The 20,978-nt window shown below is 31.3% G+C and overlaps 3 protein-coding genes, 1 long non-coding RNA gene and 1 other non-coding gene across 6 annotated transcripts; all 5 read right to left on the reverse strand.

Annotated features, from left to right (window-relative positions):
- Positions 1-316: 316 nt before the first annotated feature.
- LOC133304746 (nuclear pore complex protein NUP54-like) lies at positions 317-4,390 on the reverse strand. Its single transcript, XM_061504804.1, has 9 exons — positions 4,022-4,390; positions 3,854-3,907; positions 3,282-3,341; positions 2,936-3,046; positions 1,899-1,964; positions 1,713-1,799; positions 1,038-1,139; positions 810-959; positions 317-676 (listed from the first exon to the last, which is right to left on the reverse strand). The coding sequence occupies exons 1-9, from the start codon at positions 4,388-4,390 to the stop codon at positions 551-553; spliced, it is 1,125 nt and encodes a 374-aa protein (XP_061360788.1). The 3' UTR covers positions 317-550.
- A 2,029-nt stretch (positions 4,391-6,419) lies between these two features.
- Positions 6,420-9,059, reverse strand: LOC133304725 (F-box/kelch-repeat protein At1g67480). Its single transcript, XM_061504773.1, has 2 exons — positions 8,437-9,059; positions 6,420-7,300 (listed from the first exon to the last, which is right to left on the reverse strand). Exons 1-2 carry the CDS (start codon positions 8,919-8,921, stop codon positions 6,673-6,675), a joined length of 1,113 nt encoding a protein of 370 aa, XP_061360757.1. The 5' UTR covers positions 8,922-9,059; the 3' UTR covers positions 6,420-6,672.
- A 24-nt stretch (positions 9,060-9,083) lies between these two features.
- Positions 9,084-10,521, reverse strand: LOC133304726 (uncharacterized). The gene is made up of 4 exons (XR_009750655.1): positions 10,380-10,521; positions 10,251-10,290; positions 9,311-9,379; positions 9,084-9,223 (listed from the first exon to the last, which is right to left on the reverse strand). It is a non-coding gene; the product is annotated as an uncharacterized LOC133304726 (long non-coding RNA).
- Positions 10,522-18,196: 7,675 nt separating this feature from the next.
- LOC133304741 (signal peptidase complex subunit 1-like) lies at positions 18,197-20,512 on the reverse strand. Of its 2 annotated transcripts, none has more exons than XM_061504797.1 (2): positions 20,501-20,512; positions 18,197-18,611 (listed from the first exon to the last, which is right to left on the reverse strand). In XM_061504797.1, exons 1-2 carry the CDS (start codon positions 20,510-20,512, stop codon positions 18,330-18,332), a joined length of 294 nt encoding a protein of 97 aa, XP_061360781.1. In that variant the 3' UTR covers positions 18,197-18,329. The 2 variants fall into 2 exon arrangements, with proteins under 2 accessions (XP_061360781.1, XP_061360780.1); XM_061504796.1 differs by lacking the exon at positions 20,501-20,512 and adding an exon at positions 19,206-19,332.
- Positions 20,380-20,530, reverse strand: LOC133304750 (U4 spliceosomal RNA). Its single transcript, XR_009750656.1, has one exon. It is a non-coding gene; the product is annotated as a U4 spliceosomal RNA (small nuclear RNA).
- Positions 20,531-20,978: the final 448 nt, after the last annotated feature.

Below are 20,978 nucleotides of genomic sequence, written 5' to 3' on the forward strand. Positions count from 1 at the left end.
CTAATTTTTATACCGTTATAATGCTGTTTTCGTAATGACGGTTTGGTTTTTTTTTTTTTCCTTCCTATTTTTGCTTGTTTTTGTTTCTCTAACCCTAGCTGCTACCATTTTTACCCCATACCACGCCAAATCATGTTAATTTTATTTTAAAAACAGGAAAAAGAAAAGAGAGAGAGAGAGAGAAGCAAACCCAAAATCACTAAAAAATGGTATGTTTATGAAAAATACTAAGGACATATTTTCTTTTATGCACCCCATTTAATAGGAGAAGTATTGTCTTATGCTACAGAGGGAAAAAAAAAATGTGAAGCCCATGTTATATAAAAAAAAAGGCTAGTGCGAGAATCGAAGGGTCAGCGAGAGAAAAATTTTCTTCTCCATCATGAGGTCAAATGCCCTTCTAGGTTTTATACTTCTCCTTTTATTGTGTAAATTTCGTATGTTCTCACTAAATGACTTTATCCCACTATTTATTTAGTGATTTTGACATGATATTCACTCATATGTGTTCAGTGCATATATGCGTTCTTCAAAAAATATGTGAGGAAGTTCAGATTGAATTCCCATTTTTAGTTGTTGTTCCTGCGTCCTCAGCCATCATAATTTCCATATCCCGTATATATCGCTTCAAAACACTGCCAAGTCTTGCTATGGCCTCTGTCTGATGTTGTAAGACCTGCCCGGAGAAAAGTAGGGCACTATTACATTGTATTCTTTGAATGTATATGTATCACATAACAAGTATCAACTTCCTTTATTTTTTTTTATTTTTTTCGAAAAACAAAGGAAATCAAATGGTCCCATCTTACCATCTGCAGGTTAGCAAGACTCTGTTCATGAATTTTGGTTGATCCTGGAAGATAGACGGAGCAACCAAAGCCCATAGTATTTGTCTGAATACGAGATACCGTTAGTAGCTTTCGTAGCCTTGTACGTAGATCTGTTCCAGAACCTTTCAGCTGAAAAGATATTTGCAAATTAGTTCCACCTCAGTAACAAAGCAGGAGGTATAAGATTGTATAGGACAAGAACTTTACCTGTCGAGTTATTGTGGCTAATTTCTCAGCGAGTTCAGCTTCCCCTGTAGTTAAGGGTATACAGCAGCCTTTTCCCTGCAACACCTCCACTATTCTCATTACCTTCAATCATAGCACATGACAAGTTAAACTCATGAAATTGCAAGAATGTAAAAAATTCAATGCCAGATGTTACAATGTATCAATATGACTACCAGAATTCCAACTAATTAAGAGGAGTGCCTACAGGGGGCAGAGGGTTGGGGAGGAGGGAAACACAAGCCAAAACAACAAATGTAACATTTTATCTCAACTGCTCACAATAATTATATATATATATATATAGAGTTCGTTTTTTCTTGCAGATAAGTCATCTGCAGTAAGTCAATACGACGTCGTTTTGGGACAGAAATCATGGTGTTTTCGTAATTTTAATTTATTTTAGGGTTATAATAGTCTTTATATTTATAATTTTTTTAGATTTTAATACCAAAACGACGTCGTTTTGAAAATAAATGCAGATAACTTCTCTGCATTAGCTGCGGAAATATTTTTCCCACACATATATATATATATATATATATATATATATATATATATATTAAACATTAGTCATGCTGGAAAATTTCCATAAGAAATAAATCAATTCATTCTACAATTGACAGCACAGTTTCTTTCTCAAACATGAGTTCCTACTCTTAATAGACGTAGGTGGAGAATTTGTTCTTTCTTCTTCATTCTTTGAATCCAAGGAAGAGTATCAGCTTGAAAATGTCTTTGGAGCTGCAAAAGGCATTAGACAATTCAAAAGACAATTCAGCAATGAATGACGAAAATAACTCACTAACAGTGAACTTGGGAAAGCAAAGGGAAGAGCAATACCATTTTGATATTACTTTGCGTTATACGTAATCTCTCTGAATCTGAAACAATGACTTCGTCTTGGATCTGTAGGACAATGTGAATGAGGCACGTATAAATTGACCATAGCCTTGTGTATCTGCTCTTTCAGCTCTTTCACCAACTGATTCGAAGACATGCTCTAGGGAGTATTCAAGTAAAGCCTAAAATGCATGACTTCATCTACTCGTGGGTGGATATGGATCTACATATTCTATTCCCCTTTATCTATATGGCTGCTACTCTCCATCAGACAGTTTAAGACTTCATTAATCTCGGTGCCGCTAAGCTATTATGCACTAAAAGCGCTCCTTGTGAGACTATGTTCCTGTATTTCCAGTATTAGATTAACTGTTCTGAACTCATAATTTCCACCACCTCGAGGCTTACATTATTTCAAGAATTAGGAGTAACTGTACTCATAATTTGCACTTCCTCAAGGCTTGCATTATTTGTCGTGCATTATTTCAAGAATTTACTATAACATCAGAAGTTGGTACGTTCACCTTTCTTTCTATCAATTGACTAGTGGATACAGTTCAATAGAACATTAAATATCACTGTGAAATTCAATGACTAACATCCAAATTTATTTTATTTGGAGAAGTAGTTTTCCTAATTTCACCTAGCCTAACTTAAACTTATCCTAAATACCACAAAAAGAAATCCACATATCTGCTTAATCCTCCTTATAAACTTCCCGTTATCAATTTCTTTTGCCATAGACCCATACTTTTTACTCAAATTTTTTTTTCGTTTGAAGGTATATCATTCAAGCAAGAAGCAACTTTCACATGTAAAATTAAGTTCTAATGTCGATGTGCATTGTTCCAATGCCAAGACCAACCACCAAACCTAATGAGGAACCCGAGGGGGACCCTTGGATTCGAACTCAAGTCATGCAATTGACATGGGAAGAAGGTCGACGATGTAAGCCAACTCCTATTGCTATAACCCCTTAAGATGAATACATGGTAATAACACACAATTACGAGAAGCTTAAAAATAATAAAGTTTACCTTAATGCGTTGTGAAAGATGCTTAAAACCCTGAACAAGTTGAGGCCAAAGACGATCTCTATGAGCACTTTCCATACCCTCAAGCTTACCCATGGCCTCCGCCCACATTATCTGGCAATATAAACTTTTTCCCATAGTTATTCAAGTGGTAGGACAAAAGTAAAAGCATTTTACATACCAAAACCTAACAATTACAGTAAGTTTAGTATCCCCTTAAAATTTGGAATGAAATTTTCAATTTTCACATAAAATCCATCCATAAATTTTTCTCTTTCATTTTTAACGGGACACCAAACTACACCCTAGAGAATTTGGTTGAAAATATAAACTGAGAGAAGGAACTTACTTCTGAAACACCATCAGGCTTCACCCTAAACTTTGGTTCTGTTACACTAAACAACAAATGCTGCAGAACACACACATCAGAGCAAACTTAAGATGAACAAGTGCAGCAACTTGACACGGATACCATACATTTAGATGCAAAATTTAACGATCAAAACCCAAAAACTCCCTAATTTTTTTTTTTAAAAAAAATAAAATAAAGAAACGCTGTGAAATTCTTAAACGTATAAATTAAAAAGAAATTGGAAATATAATGATAGGTGAAATGAGATGGAGTGGTGTAAAATGAGAAATGAAATAAAATTACCGTATAATTGTTTGGGTACCTTATGAGGAATGAATTAAAATTTTCATTGTATTATTCGAGAAGTAAAGAGAATAAAGAGAGTTGTTATAGTTATGTAGAATATAGAGTAATTCTATCCCATACTCTCAAATTATGGAAAAGAAAAAACAGAAGTATTGGATGCAATGAAATAAAATACATTTTATCCTATTTTAAACTAATTCCATTATTCAATTGCGCTGAATTTCATCATTTCCATGAATCCGAACAATGCCTAAAGAAAATACCTTAAAAGCGTACTTAAGGTTTCGAGGCTGATCCTTGTATGCATCCACGATTGCCTAATGGAAGAACATTGAAAATAAACAAAACGAAAAACACAAAAAAATTGAAAAAGAAAGAAAGAAAGAAAGAAAGGAAAAGCGAAGTGGTAGGATAAGGGGTGGTTATGTTACTCGAATATCAAGATCGACGGCGGAGAAAGGAGCGGGAGCTACATTGGCCCTCCGGGTTGTGAATTGAGGTTCTGGTTCTAGTACCTGAAATCCCAAACCAGTGGGAGAAGAAGACGGTGTAGTGAATTGAGGTTTTGGTTGTGGTGACTGAAATCCCAAACCAGAGGAAGAAGAAGGCTGTGTAGTGAATTTAGGTTTTGGTTGTGGTGACTGAAATCCCAAACCAGTGTGAGAAGATGACGGTGTAGTGAATTGAACTTTTCGTTGTGGTGTCTGAAATCTGAAACCAGAGGAAGAAGACGGCGTCGGCGTCGGCTTGGAGAAGAGGGAACGCTTAGAACGACTTCCGAATGCTTCACCACCAGACATTGTGTTGTGTTGTGTTGTGTTAGGAGCAGAACTCCTACACCTTCGAAGAAGAAGAGAAACGAATGGAACTTTGTGAGATTTGATTTGACTAGTGAATGAAAATTTTACTTGCAAGGTGCCGTTTTTACAGTGCCATCCTTTATACCCAACAGAAAAAAAAATTGGAAATGGATCATGATACGGTAACGTGAGAAAGATCACAGCCATACAAAAATAAATCAACGGTTATGATTTTGTAATTACCTATTTTAATATATTTTCTCTTTCTTCTTTTATTACGATTGATCTACCTTTATATGATTATAATTTTTCACATGTCATGGTCATGTGATTTTTAACATTAGAAGATCCAGATCCAAAAAAATTACTACTATAACATAATTTTAACAGCAACATGCTCTAATAGTAAATGCTAACAACTTCCTAACTAACAATAACCACTTCTAACTGATGCAACAACTTCTTCAAATATCAAATAAGTTGTATGTGATTTAAACGTGCCCCAATGGCGCCAAGCTGCCAATAAGTTATAAAAATTGTTTTTTTCCCTTGTAGCATATATATTATGAGTTTGGTGTTTGTCATTTTAAATGATATAAGTTATGTCATTTTAGGAGAAAGATAGACACAGAAAAACAGAAATCATGGGAGAGAGAAAGTGAGTGATTTTTTTTAATTTTCTGTATCTGTATCGCTCTTAAAATGACATAATTTTCTGTCATTTAAAATGACAAACAATTTTTCCATATATTATAGCAAAGATTATGTTGACGTTTGAATGAATAACTCTTATATATTTAAATATTTTATATATCAAGCTTAGTACATTATGATACCTAGCAAGGTAGGAGACTAGTTATGTGAACATTTTATACTAATTTTTTTTTTTTGGTAAGCATTTTATACTAATCTTTATTAATATAAGAAACAACATATAAATATTTTTTTTATGAGATAAGACTTTTTAAAAGTGAACTTGTTTCTAAAATGAGTAAGTAACTAGATAGTTAAAAGTATATCATTCAATTGTTATTATCTTTTAGTAAGTTTAAGATTATAATAAAGTTTAATTTTGATTTAATTTCAGTGTAAAGCTAAAATATCTTTTTTTTATCGATAAGATTCTCTTAAAGTGAATTTGTCTCTAAAAAGAATAAATAAAAGTATGAAAAAGACTTTATTGGTATGACAAAATTCATTTTGATTATCTCTACACCCCGAAAGGATTCGTCTTCAACCTCCGACCGGAGGATACCCTGAGTTCTACTCAAAAAGTATATTCATTACTAATCTTTAATTAATTAACATCATGATGCACTTAATTAAATCAATATTTGAATACACCCTCACTTATTTACTTTAAAAGCAAACATAATTTACACATGGTTTTTTTCCCTTCCTTTTTAATAGGGTTACATCAGCAAGTAACATAACTTAGACATGATATATTCATGTAATATAATTAACCTTGATTTACAAATGGGGAGTTCTGTACTAATACTTAGAAGTAGAAAAAAAGAAAAAAAGAAATAGGGAGTTAACAGTAGATCATTCAATAGTAATTATTTTTAGCAAGCCTAAAAGTATACTAAAATTTATTTTTGATTAAATTTCAGTGCAAAACTATAATATATTATGTCATTCAATTATAAATTTTCATTGCCATATTATTAAAAGGGTTTAATTTCTAAAGAAATTATTAAAAGAAGGAAACTATCTTAATCTTATGATAATATATGAAAGAATGATAATATAAAATGGTCCACACTTAAAATTCAATATCACACAACAACTGAATGGTGTACTTGCATATAATTTTTTACAATTATCTACCTTCGTGTCTTCAAGACTACACAAAAATAAAAATAAAGATAAAAAAAATAAAAAAATAAAAATTAACATGCTTCAAATTCTCCTAACTTGATTCTATTTAACCAGACATTTTTCATGCAAATTACGCCCACATAAAATTTGACCACGTGCGCCCAAACTCGAGAGATTGTGCTCATTAAGATTCAAGTAGGTCTCAAATTCTAATGTTTTATCACTTTCTAATATTACCAAAAGAGAACAACAAAAAGAATGAAAATAATCCACCATACACAAGACACATAAAAGGCATGACAAGATAAAATTAACAGGAACAAGCAAACTAAAGCACTATATTAAAATTTTATAACCACATCATCACTACTATCCTAATTCCTAGGAAAACAAAAAATGTCCGTAACTCTATTCCAAAACTCTCTTAAGGTCTCACAAATTCAGAGGCAGACAACCTTTTAGGCCTTGATAGTTACACTGCACAAGCACAAACCAGATGGTCTTATCTCTGAAGTCTGCCACTCAGACCCTGGTGCTGCATTTGGATCATATAACAAAGTCCTGTATGCAGATTCTTCCTTTAGTGAGAATAGCAAAAGCTTACCATCCAGTATCCCAAATCGAAAACCAATACTTGAACTCCCTGTCAAAGGGACTGGTACCATTTTCCATGAATTGTCCTCTGGACTAAATATTGCTAACTTCCTTTGGTTCTTCCACTCCATGCAGAACAACTTCTTACCAAGTACTGCATGAGCAGTGACCATGACACAGCCATTTTTCATCTCACACCAGCCATGCTTCTCAGGGTTGTAAACATCAACAAACTTGGAATTTCCAATTGTAAAGCTTGACCTTCCACCCATGACATAGAGCTTCCCCTCAAATCCACAGGCAAAGCAACCCCATCTTGGGCGACGAAGGCTCTCTATCAGTGTCCACTTGTCAGTATCTGGGTCATACACTTCAGCACTGGAGAGATTGTCACCATTTAACCCGTTGCCTCCAACAGCATAAACCAAGCCATTGACTTCAGCACAAGCAAAGTTATACCGAGCCACATTCATGTTTGATAATCTGCTCCAGCTGTAAATGCAATTACAAACTTTAATATTGCAATGTGCAAAGATAGTACCTTCCCAAAAGGTGATAGACAGTCCTAAAACTTCAATAATTACACATGTATTTATCTATAAGAAAGAGCATAAGGAAATAAATACAGATGTAGAGCACAGTAGTCAGCACACTATAAAAGCGAGGCTGATGTATGATTAAGTTAATTTCGCATTTCAGAATTCATGTAACAATGTTGCCAATAATTTATTTATTTATTTTGAAAAGAAAAAAATAACTAACCATTTTAAGCCTTTACATAATTGGGAAATTAAAATCACACAAGAAGTCAATTTGTCAATCTATAAACCCATTCTAAGATTCCTAGTCGACTTTCTACTTTCTTGTATTCGAGTAAAACAATTCTCATAGAAAAAAGCACTTATTCCAAAAGTTAAAACCTTCTTGCACCAAAAAAAAAGAAAAGAAACTTTTAAGCATGAACAAACAAGCAATTTCTAAAACCAACACATCCCTGAAATGGATAAATTTTGATAACTGGAAGGACCAACTAGGATTTTTCTCTCCCTATATTAAAAATGGAGTAAGTCCATTATGACATGTGAAACCAAGCTGAAGCTCCATCTACATAGGAGAAAATTGCAGTCTCCTGATAAACCAAGTAACAAGACATAAGGATTTATTTGACTTCTAAGTTGATGCAGTTCTGGAATTGAGTAATACAATAATTGTTATACAACAGAGTTCTATATCAAATGAAAAATTTCTACTCTATTTGGTCCAAAATAATTGATCTCGTGAAGGGGGAGTATAATTTTGAGTCAAAGATGCTATAGATTCCTAATGCATACAATTTGCTTATAAATCCTTGCTCATCATGAGTATTGCAATGATCGGGACATAAACAACTGAAAACATATTGATTTTGAGAACAAAATTACAGGCTCAAAAAATATATTTCAGATTTGTCTCTTAATACAAATTACAAATACTCGAAGGTTTACTATATTAGAGTTTCATAAGCACACCAGACACTTAAATAAAGTTTCATAAATTATGAGTAGGTCTTCCATTAACTCAACTACATAGCAGTAATTATCATATCATATGTAATAACTTCCCAGGTAAATTGCAGCAGAAAAGCATACCTGTTGACGCCAGAATCATATTGGTAAACCTCTGCTGAGGCAGAGGCAGTTCCATCAATTGATGAATAGCCAGCCATGACAAGAAGCTTTCCATTAAGAACCACTACCCCAAACTCAGCCTTTCCTGAACCAGGCATTGGTGGAAGAGATCGGCGATTATGACCATGACAATCCATAACCTGCCAGTGGCTTCCTTTTCCTTCACTATCTGTTGTTAAGATATAAAGCCATTCTTCAAGCACCCCAGCCAACTTTCGCACAGTTACAAATTCTTTGCTTTGAATAAAGCACCTCCATCTCTTACAGACACCACCCATAGCTGGGAAGTTAGAACGAGGCACAAGTGCAAGGCAGTACTTTGAAACATCATCAGGCAACCCATGTAGAATGGGGTTATGATCATCATCCAGAACCTCAGACTTCACAAAATGATTGCTTTTAGAATGATTTGGTTTATCCTGATTGGCCATATTTGGATAACACATATTTGGCTCTGTAAATCTCTTCTTTCCAGCAATGAAACCAGGCGTTTTTCAAATCAGCAATTACACATAAAGAAATTCATAATATCCTTCACCTATTGGGATTCTACAAGACCAAGGCATAAAAGAAGTTGCAGAACGAATCACGTGAGCAGTATAAGCAGATGACTTTCTGTTCTTTGTCCAGTCTGATTCAAATTCCATAAAAGAAGTTCTGCTCCTACTGTAATCCCTCTCAATTGTTTTCTGCCAATTATACCTTATGCTGCCAGAGTTGAATCTTCCCTTACACATTGGCCGGGTATCTAGAAATTATAGCAAAAAGTTGCTTTTGTGTCAAAGTAAAATATACAAACTAATCAATTTTTATTAGCAAAATTGTTAAGTCCTACCAGAGTAGGCCATAGAACTTGGCAAGACTTAGCCACCTGTAACTTCCATTCTCTTCAAGTTCATATCAGCTGAAATAATAAAAAAGAGAAACAAAAAGAGTAGCACAAGATTTAGAAAAATTAAGAGTGAATATATACATTCTTTCTTAACAAAAGCAAACCACTATTTATTTGAAAGAAACTCTGGAATTGAGCAGTAAATTAGGATGTAATTATGGAATGTTGTAATTTGGGACGCTATAATTGTGGAATTGAATTAAGGCTAAAATTGTTTATTAGGATTCCTTGATATATATATAATATATATATATATATATATATGGGATATGATATTGTAACAACCAATTAGTGTTACTATCAATTAATTTTACCGTTAGATCGATTATGTTGATCCAAAAGTTATATTTATTTCATCTTTGTATGGTTATGATTCCCCGAATTTAATATGAAAGCATTAAATATAGAAAATCACAACCATAAAAAGGTAAAAATAAATATAAAATATTAAATATGAAAAATCATAACCATATAAATAGATATATCTGAACATAATCGATCTAACATTAATTGGTTGTCAGTGTATCCTTTCCCCCGTATATATATATCCCCCATATATATATATATATATATATATATATATATATATATATATATATATATACACGTGATGTAAATTTAAAATAAAATAAAACATCATTCAGGTAAAGGACCACCTTCCAGTGTTTCCAGAAAGTGCATACACGCTTGTGATCTCAATATAAAACGAGTCGGAAATGAAAGAGAAGAACTAAGCGAGTAATTTTGATAAGAATAAAATTTTGCCCCTATAGCCTGCTGAACCAAATGGTATGGATGAAGTCATAATAAAACCACTTAAACCGATTTAAAAGAAGAAGCATGAAAGTCAAAAATGAGATATTTTTTTGTAATGAGACTTTACCAAAGGATCCTCGTAGATTTATAAATAGTGATCGGTGGATCTGTAACAAGAGAAATAGGAACTTTTAATACTTAAGAAAACAAGAATGCAACATAAGAAAAAACAATAAAGAAAAAAAGAGGAACTTACAAAGCTACAAGAAGAATGAAATCTGAAGGGGAAAGGAGAATGAGAAAGAGATGTTAAGAAAGAAATAGATATGTTAAGAGGATAGGAGATGGAGGCGCTGCAAGAAGAAAAGAAAAGGGGGGTATTTATAGGATTATGAAGATTTAGACATTGGAGATAAAACAGTGGATAATACTGACACAACCGTGTCCACCTCAGAACTCATTTTTCACTCCACGTGAAATTATTGGAATACACATAAAGAGATAACATTGAACAATGAATATTGAGAAAAAATGGGTACTAATCTATATTTATAACAAGGAAAATAGTTTTTTATATTGTAGAAAAATAATTATTTTATATAAAAATAAAATTATAAATGAGATTCATAAGTGAGAGAAGAGAGAAAGAAAAATAGTGCCATCTATTCTTTTTTTATGTGTGTAGGATAAATTTTTCTCTCATATAAAATGAGATAAATATAATAATAATAATAATAGATTTTTAAAATAAGAAATTTTTTTATAAAATATAAAAATATATATAAACTAACTTTAAAATAAAACACTCCCTAAATTATTTTTTGAGGTATAACCAATATGTTTTTAAGTATTCTAACAAGGGATAGGATATTGTTACTATTAATATTATTATAATATCTTTTTTTTTTTATAACAATTATTATAATATCTTAACTGTTGATTTCTGTTAATCGGCGGTTATCATTTATTATGAATTAATAATTAATTAATTAGTTTGATTTGTGAAAATAATAATAATTGATTGTCAGAAATTAACGATTAAGATATGATAATAACATTATTTGATAGTAACAATATCTTATCCCTTTAATAATGAAAGTAAAGACCGTGTTTGGAAGATTAGCAAAAAGAAAAGACTGTTTGGAATTGGAAATTCTTAAATCTCAGGTAGGACGCCTCCTGTAGGCTGTAGTAATACGCCAATAATCAACCTATGCCGTAAAAAATACTAAATTTTGAAGTGAAAATTAGAGATAATAATAAAACTGTCATAATTAGCGAGAAACACAATTAATGATATAATATATGGGAAATACCTTATTTTATTTTTTTAGTACATAGGAAATACCTTATATTTCATTAACGAACAGGCATGCCGTTTGTTTTAACTTTTTTTTTTCTTTTATAAAAACACAAACAAACACACTCTTTATTTTCTCGCTTTATCAATATTTTCTTATTTCATTTAAAAATTCAAAAATAATTAATGCTTTCTTCGTTTTCTAAAGTGATAAATTATTTAAAACATTTTTTTTTTTTGGAGTTACCCAACCCTAATTATCTCTTTGAGGCGAGTTGGCTCCCTCCGGTATCTCCACGAGCTTCGACTCTTTGAGCCGGCTATGAGACTAATCCGGAGTGCGGGGGATCAGTGATGGCTAAAGGTTCAGCCCCCTCCCCAAGAATGCATTCAGCAGGAATCGAACACATGTCCAACCCCACTAACTCAGCGCCAAGTTACCAACAGAGCTGCACCCATTGAGTTTATTTAAAACATTATAATTCTTAAAGTGTCAGTTATGAAAAAAAAAAGAAGAATATGTATAGTATAAAAAATATTATTATTTATAATTTCTGACATTATAGTTGTGTTTCCAATATGAAGTGAAATATGTATTAACACTATTATTCGTATTTTCGGACTTTTTAAATATTATTATTATATAATCAAATTATGGCGATCATTGATTAATTTCAGGGATAGATATTTTTACAAGAAATATTAATTGCACGGATAAAAAAATTTACATTCACTCACATATGTCAAGTTAAAAAAATGTTGGCTATCAAAACAAAAAAAAGTTAAAAAAAAAATTGTTTCCTCATAATCTCAATAGTCACTTCAGTGTTTCTCTATCAAAATTTTATATTTACAGTTAATATTCTTTCTTTTTAAGTAATTACCAGTGTAAAGAGTTAAATACTTTGAATTTCATTACCATCAATGATCATGGATATCTTGATTGAGTCATGTTGTGATGAGCTAGTGTCTCCTTGAAATGACATAGCTCTTGACTCTGATTTTTCACCATTTACATTATAAGCGTAAACATGCCAAAAAAAATATATTACACGTGTAAACGTTTCACACATTCCTCAAATAAAACCCAAGAAAATTATGACAATTTTTTTTATTTTATTTTTGCATAGGAGAAAACGTATTATGATACATTACGTTGTCTTGCTAGAATCTTTGATTTTGATTCTGTAGCTATTAGGACGCGCCAATTAATTAAAACCAGTCGCTCCAAGAATCAGAATAATCTTACCACTTATTTGCAAGCAAGGGGTGTGGAATATTTGTGACACGTGGGCCAATCAGCTGAAGATATAGAGTTCACCACAGATTTGAGATTCCAATTGATATGTTATGCGCTGATAGCAACATCATTATTTATTTATTTATTCAGACTCAGAGTGTGGTTTAACTTTGATGTTAATGCGATAATGTTGCAAGTCCATGCGTATGTGAACCATCGTTTCAAGTTTATTGGGCGTTGAACTCTTGTGTTCAATTATCAATTTATCAACAACTACTCTCGTGGATGAGGCTATTTATAGCTACGTTTATTGATGTAGATTGCAGGCTAGTACTGTCACAATCTCAACCAAAGTGGTGGTTGTTTTGCTCATATATTATTTAATATGTACTTTTATAGCTACGTTGGTCATTATTATTTTTTTATTTCAACATATAAGTTATTTTTTAATAATGTATTTATTTATTAATTTAGAAAATTAATAAAGATATTTTATTTTTTATCTTTAATTTTTTCACTTGATGAAATGATAACTATAGCCACGATAACTTTAAATGTGGTTATACTTATCTGAAATTAGATATATTTAATTACTTTCTTATCCTTTGTAAAAAATTCAACTGATAATTTGAAACAGAAGTAATATTTTTTATTAAATACAATGAATTATTTAAGTATCATTTTTTAAAGAATACTGATATCTAAAAGAAGTTGTCAAAAATTAGTCACATATTAATTATATTTAATAATATTTTAATCATACTTTTTTATATTAAATTAAATTATATATTTATTGACTAATTTGATAATTTTTAATTTTTAAGTTAAATTTCAATGGCTGAGAGTATTTCTGAATTTTTAAAAACTCCTTATATTTATATACATTCTATGTGAATATTATTTTTCGTGTTGCATGAGATAATTTGCCTTGTTTCATGCAACACACACAAAAGTTAGTGGAACCCAATATATATATATATATAGAGGTAGGATCCTTTGACACCAGTTTCAAATTTTAAATTTGACATCTCATTTGATAACCATTACATAAAAAAGATCAAATGTATCACATGCTTACAAATCAGAGTCGTTGATCTTTTTTGATCTAACGGCTCTCAGATGAGGTGTCAAATTTGAAATTTGACACTTGTGTCAAAGGATCCTACCTCATATATATATATATATTTATTTATTTATTTATTTCCGAATTTTTTTTAAAAACATATTATTTTAAATTTTATCTACAAATTACAAGTATATAATGTTATATACATAGTTTTTTATAAAAAATTAAGTTACTCATTATTATAAAATATTATCAATCTATTAAATTTTTTTTTTTTTCAAAGAGTGTTATAAATACTTATATTTTCACTCTTGTACACCGTAGAGATGTGTTATTACTCATTTAAAAATATTAATAATTGATTTTTTGATATTTCTTTTTAGCATTTTTATTGGATAAAATTTTACGTTTGATTTGCATTAAATAACATGACTTTACTATCCATTAGTGATATCAATATTAAATTTTGTTTAAGAATAAATTAAATATTTAAAATTAGGAAAAAATATTTCTTCAGTCACGGTAAATAAAGTTATCTCCGATAAATCCAAAACGATGTCATTTTGAAGTTGTAAGATTAAAAAATTATAATGATAAAGATTAATATAACCATGCAATAAATTAGAATTACAAAAATACCTTAATTTCTATTCCAAAGTAACATTGTTTTAGACTCACCAAAAATAATTTATCTCGAGAAAAATATCTCCATTTACTGTACCCGTAGAATGAGTACAGTAAATTATTAGTGACATTTCTCTTTCTTATTTGTGGATTATCAAGCTTCAGCAAGAAGGTGAATAATCCACTTCACCGAAGTTTGTGAGGTCGATTGGAAAATTCAAAACTTCATTTGTGGATTCATCTCAGAACGCGTTTTGTACCATAAAAAAGAAATAGCATAATTAATTTTTAGAAATAAAACACTACTCTAAATATGTCAAAGGAAAAAGTGTATCTCATTTTAAAAGATATAAAGTTGACAAAAAGAGATAGATAAAGGAGAAAAAAGAGTTGACAAAAAAAAAAGTGTGGATCTCATCTCTCTGTGAGAGTGAAAAGATATAAATTGTGTCATGTAAAAAGATAAACACTTCTTCTTATGTTAAAACTTGTAAAAAAAAATTGAACAATCGAAATCAAGTTATTGCCATAAGAACTTTAGCTCAATAATGGTCTAAATTTCCACTCACATGGAGAGTAAAGCATAGACAACGACGAGCTAGTAATTTTGTTTGCATTGGCTAAAGTTTTATATCGACTTAAGTTTGGTTTTTTACCGTGTCACCTGCCTTCCTCTTCTACCTTAATACTTTCAAGAGTAAATATCATTTCCGGTCCCCAACAAATTTTACGATGGCCGCTTTAATCTCTAGCAAATAAAAAGGCTATTCGTGGTCCCTAAAAAATTTAAAGTGGACTCATTTTAGTCCTCTTGAGGGACTAATATAGGTCTTTTTCTAATTTGTGAGGGATCACGATTTCAACTAAGTGAGTCCATTTTGAATTTTTTAGAGATCACGAATAGCCTTTTTATTTGTTAGAGACTAAAGCGGACATAATAAAATTTGCTGAGGACCAAAAAAAAATATTTACTCTATTTTCAATTCTCAATATACATCGAAAACGGGTACATTCAATTTACCTGGTTACAATTGAAACATCTAGTTTCAAACTAGTCAATAGGTACCAAATATTTAAATTTGTTAAACCGTGCACAATTCTTTGCGTGAGAGGATCATTTTCCCATTTTTTACGGCAACATTAATGAGAGAATAAATATTCCAACCATTCCAAGGGGACTTTAAAAGGGATTTGGTAACGGGCTAGGATCTAAGCTAGAGGTAAGGTTCAACATACACTTGATATAGCTCAATAATTGGTCTAGTCCAACGTAGCACCTAACTAGTGATATATGGGTTTTAATTTTCCCTTGCTTGATAGTCATCTCTTCGGTTTATGAATATCCACAATTTTATGACACATCAACACACTCGGCTCTAAGTCCTCATTTCTTACTTATGCAAGCTTGGAATTGGGATGATAGATTTAAGTACTTCGTTGTGCATTCTAGTTATGACAAACTACCAACTAAAAAATAATAAAAGTTAGCTCCTTGTCCTTACACAGCCCAAAAAAGACCATTTCCTAGCATCTCGTCTTCCTTCATCCATGCAGTACACTAGTGCTGGATCTTCATAACAATCAGCAGATATATAGGACTGGGCTTGGCCTTATTGACATTTGAAGATCTCTTGTGGGTCAATTAATTATCAAGCATACCACTTAAGATCCTATTAGTCCAATTAAATATAGGAATGTCAAAACAGGTTATGACACGCGGGTCGATTCGCGACACAACACGAAAAATTTTGTGTTCAAATTGACCTGTAAAAAAATTCGTGTCGTGTTCGTGTTGAGAAAAATGATTAGCAAAAAATCGTGTAGTGTTGCGTCGCATGTCAAATTCGTGTCGACCGATATTTATTTTTTACTATTTTTTTAAATTTTTTTAATTTTGACACATTTTTTTAATTTTTTTTGTCAATTATCATTCCGATCCCTAATTTTGCGCGTTATTCGTGTCGTATCAATCTGTAAAAAAATCGTGTCGTATTTATGTTGAAAATTTTGACACGAATAAAAATATGTATTGTGTTCGTATTGGCATATTCGTATCGTGTTAAATTCATGTCATGTCAACTCGTTTTGACAACCTTGATTAAGCACCTCCAGAGGGGCCTTACGGTCAATGAGTGACGAAACTAAAAAGATTTAAGTATTAAACCGGCTTAAATTTTACTAGCCTACCCATTTAAGGAAAATCCCCAAAACTAAACAAGAGTTACAAGACCCCTCCTCCTCCTCTTTGAAAATTATACAATTGATATGTTACTGTTGCACATTATTGTAAAAAAATAATAATAAATAAAATTCATACAGATTAAATCAAGCTGAAAATATTAAAGTTTAAATGGGTTAATATTTTTCAAGCCCAATCGACCTAAATTTTACGAATAGCCACAACGAGTTTAGTTCCTTTAGATGACCCTAGTTGAACATCAGGATTCAGGAGACAAAATTGTAGTCTAATATTTCAGGCAGACGTCGCCAAGCTATCAGTACTCAGTAGTATTGAATCATTTTGTAGACTGTAACGAACACTGCATCATTGTCTATTCGGGGTTACCCGGAATGACAACAAAACATGAGGAATACATTACCAACCAAGACTACAACAAAAAATGTTTCAGTTTGTAACTGCATGTAACTAAAGCTACAAAAATCCTTTAGATTAAGATATATATGTTGTACTGCATATATATGCCACCTGAACTAAGGAAAGTTCCACTAAAAGAAAAAGAAAAGTAAGACACAATTAGAGAGAACAATCCTTAGTAATGGATTAAAAAAGTAAGTGAACAATCATTAGTAATGGATTCAAAATATAGACATGTTATACTTGCAACCTATTTTACCTTACAATGTTACAATGTGTGGGAAGTCTGGTCGCATACATATAGGAAGCCAGAGTGGCTAGTTGACTATGCTACTTAATGGCCACGTGTGTAAATGTTGTACTGCTGAGTCATTAGTGAAGTATTTGTGTCGTTAGTTCTACTCACGTGGGACGTTTGGGTAAGTAGTTACTTACTGTAGTAGGAATGGGTTGAATAAAACGAAGGATGTAACATTGTATTGAAAAATTAATGAACAAACTTGATTTTTCCTTGCAAATCCCTCTCTTTCACTTTCTCCTTAGGGTTCATACCCTAACATACCACCATTTTATTATCATTAGATAAAATGTTGATGCCATTTCGTTACCATGAATTTGATTTTGATCTAATGATAATGGAAATGGTTGTAAGAGATTCTAAGTATAACTTCATCTTCAAATATATACATATAGGGATTCTATTTTCTCATGTTGTTGGAGATAACTATCTTCTACTATAGAAACATGATGTGGTGGAGCCCAACACCTATTAAAAAAAAATAGTGACACAATTTTTGATGTAAGAATAATATGAGATAATTATTTCATGTAAAATGAGATAATGATTTCCAATATATATGCGAATTCCATAACAATGGAATGACCCATCACCAATTTAACTAGGTCTGTTAAACATCAAAAGTCTAACACGCAACAAATTAATTCATGATTCCAGATAGAATAGCTTAGGAAATCACTTGGCTATCTTGTAATGAGAATGATTAAAATTGTACACTTACCCCATCAACCGTCTAAAGACAAATGTTCCTCTGTCCCCATTATATTATCAAATATCTAAAAGAGATTATAAACTAGAAAACAGGCAAAAAGGTAAATGGCTAAGCAATGTCAAAAAGAAAAAAACATATATTGTTGTTGTTGAAGAAGTTAAGTACTCTGTAATATCCACAGAAGGGGAAAGGGAGGGAAACAGAATAAGAAATGCAAATTACTGTCAAAGCATCAACTTCAAAGAAATACTATTACCAACATAAGTACTTTCAAAATATTCAAATCACCTTCACCCCAAATTAGTTAGGGCCTATATAAAAGTTATGACCAACATAACTAGAAAAAACAAAAAAAGGAAAAAGAAAAAGCCTACTTTTTATTGGGTTTCTTCTTTGGAGTTACATTTGTGGATGGTTGTGGCTTGGGATGCTTTTCTATCTCACATGGATCCAACCACTTAAGAGGATGGCGGTTGAAGAAGGGCCAATTAGGGACAGTAACCAATGTGGTGAGAACCACACCACCAGCGTATGTGAGGATCATCATTTGGAAAGAAGCCATGAGATATCCAGTTGAAAATGCAATCACAGCAAATGCAAGCAGCATTATCTGCATCAGCTGCTCCGCCAGTTTTTGCCCCTGCCAATCCATCTAACAAAGCAGAAAAAAAAATAAAAAAAATAAAGGGAAAACACTCAGCAACCCTTTGAATCCAAAAAAATAAATATATATATCTAAACCAACATCAAAAGCTATGTAAGAAACATGATAATTAATATCATACCATAAGCTACGACCTTAGATTAGATTTCCGAAATCATTACTTAAAGAAACTACAACGGAAAATTGAAGTCTTCCAAGGGGTTATCTATGTTTCTCTGTAATAAGATAAATTTCTGGAGTCAAACATAAGGTCTCACACAACTACCTTGGATCAGATCTGGATCAAAAAATGGGGGTTTTCGTTCTGGTTTCAGAAAATCTTATAAAATTAACAATTAATTGACAATTAAAGTGTCCAACAAAGCTCATTGTAAAAGCACACCCAACGGGAAATTACAATGGAAAATGGATACATATATGTATATACATATAAACACCGGTTAACCAGACAAAAAAAAAAAAAAGACAATTCTTATTAGCATCGCAATAGTTAATGAAATAAAACCTCAAATAGAATCTAGCGAAAGGGGTTTAGCATGAGAGTGAATTCTAAGGGGGAAACGAAGAGAGAGAGAGAGATACCTAATTCGAAGACAGAAGAAAAGCCAGGATCGGGAAGAAGCTGCACGCACTGAGGCACTCTCAGAGTAGAGTTTGACTATATGTCTGAATTTTAACGTCAAGGTTCTCTCCCCTTTGTGTTTCTTTTCTTTTTAGTAATAAATTGAAGGGGTGTTTGTTTTACGTTTTAAAAGATATAAAATTGTATTATTTTATTTTAAATTATTGTATTTTATGATAAAAGAAATAAAAATTATTAAGGTTTTTTATATATAATAAATAATAAATATTAATTTTTAATTAAAATCAAATAACTATTCTTTAAAAAGAATAAATATTTTTCTCTAAATTTAAATTTAAGATTTTGTTTTGTTGCGTTATTACTTTTATTTAATGTTTTTCTTTATAATACTTTTTAACATTTTTAAAAAATTAGTTTAATTGTTGGTTTACATTAATTACGTTACAAATATATTTCTAAACAATAAATTTTAAACCTAAAATAAATAGAATATGAAAAAAATTCTATATCAGACGTTATCATTTTCATTTTACTTAATATTTTTAATAATACTTCCACTCTATCCATTCAACAGTATTATTAATTTCTTTTATTCCTGTAAGAAAAGTGATTATGTAATATTATAAAGATTCGTTTTGCGTGCTATAATTTTTTTTTGCTTTAAAAAATATAAACTCCACAAAATGTTGTGTGTAAAAAAAAATTCTGATCATATTAAAAAACAAACTAAAACCTCATAAATAATTTAACACAAAGTATCAGCATTACAGTTAAACACAATGACACGAATTAAAGTTCACAAAATAAAAAAATACTCAAAATATTACACCAAAATTAATTTTAAATTATAAGTAGTATAAAAGTTTTTTATAATAATAATATATTTTATATCATTTAAAAAATTGAATATGATAAAAAAAGTCTAAATGTTACAATAACGGTATAAAAGTGCCTACAAAATGATAAATAATATAATACAAATTCTTTGATATGTCACAATTTAATAAGATTTAATCACATTTCAATCTAATTTCCAGAAAAAAAAAGCAATTTAATTATGTGGAACATAGCATAATTTCACTAAAAAGTACAGTAAATATATAATTTTAGTTTTCTTTTTTGTTTTCTTTTATAATTGAGTAACCCTGTAAATATTTGGAACTAAAATTGCAGAGCTTTACCCCGAAGGGAGCCCTTCCAGAAATTCTCGAAGGCCTGGGCCAAACCCAGGCCTAAGAGGGGGTTTGGAAATAGTTTTCAACCAGCAATTGACGCGCCTCGGTTAGAACCTCACTAGCTGCGTCATTGCCCCAAGCGCAAAGATGAAAACCTCAATTCTAATGGGTCTTATTATATAGCACAGGTTCATGTATGCTAGCATGCTTTCTAACGATGTGGTACTGATGCAAAGGCTCGCAACTCGCGTTTATTCTGTTCTAACTTCTACGAAGTGATAGTTGTATTATCGTCTCGTATCACAGAGTCCTTCTTGTCTGAGCATAACAAAAATCATTATTCAAACAGCAATTTCGCCACAGCAATCCAACTAGGAGCTTTGATAGCTTAGTGGTTATTGCAGATGGATTTGCTGCTTCAAACACAGTCTGATTCCGCCACTACCAAATTTGACGGAGTATGATGACTATTAGAACAGTAGAATTATGAAACTAATCGAAAGGATGATTGAACTGTTGGTACCAGATATTGAGCCATTGATTAATTGATAGGGGATATAATCTGTCGAACCTTATAACTATGACAAACTAAATTGC

This window comes from Gastrolobium bilobum, unplaced genomic scaffold (assembly GCF_033153095.1).
Source record: "Gastrolobium bilobum isolate Gb01-03AN ecotype WA unplaced genomic scaffold, APGP_CSIRO_Gbil_v1 utg11974, whole genome shotgun sequence".
NCBI classification, from domain to species: domain Eukaryota; kingdom Viridiplantae; phylum Streptophyta; class Magnoliopsida; order Fabales; family Fabaceae; genus Gastrolobium; species Gastrolobium bilobum.

What these genes read in the sequence shown, in the direction of transcription:
- LOC133304746 (XM_061504804.1), bottom strand. Translation starts at nt 4,390, where the DNA reads ATGTCTGGTGGTGAAGCATTCGGAAGTCGTTCTAAGCGTTCCCTCTTC. An exon ending in ATCTTTCACAACGCATTAAG is followed by an intron (nt 1,965 to 2,935) that starts GTAAACTTTATT and finishes ATTGTCCTACAG; the next exon opens with ATCCAAGACGAAGTCATTGT. An exon ending in CGCAAAGTAATATCAAAATG is followed by an intron (nt 1,800 to 1,898) that starts GTATTGCTCTTC and finishes TGCCTTTTGCAG; the next exon opens with CTCCAAAGACATTTTCAAGC.
- LOC133304725 (XM_061504773.1), bottom strand. Translation starts at nt 8,921, where the DNA reads ATGTGTTATCCAAATATGGCCAATCAGGATAAACCAAATCATTCTAAA. An exon ending in TATGATTCTGGCGTCAACAG is followed by an intron (nt 7,301 to 8,436) that starts GTATGCTTTTCT and finishes TTGCATTTACAG; the next exon opens with CTGGAGCAGATTATCAAACA.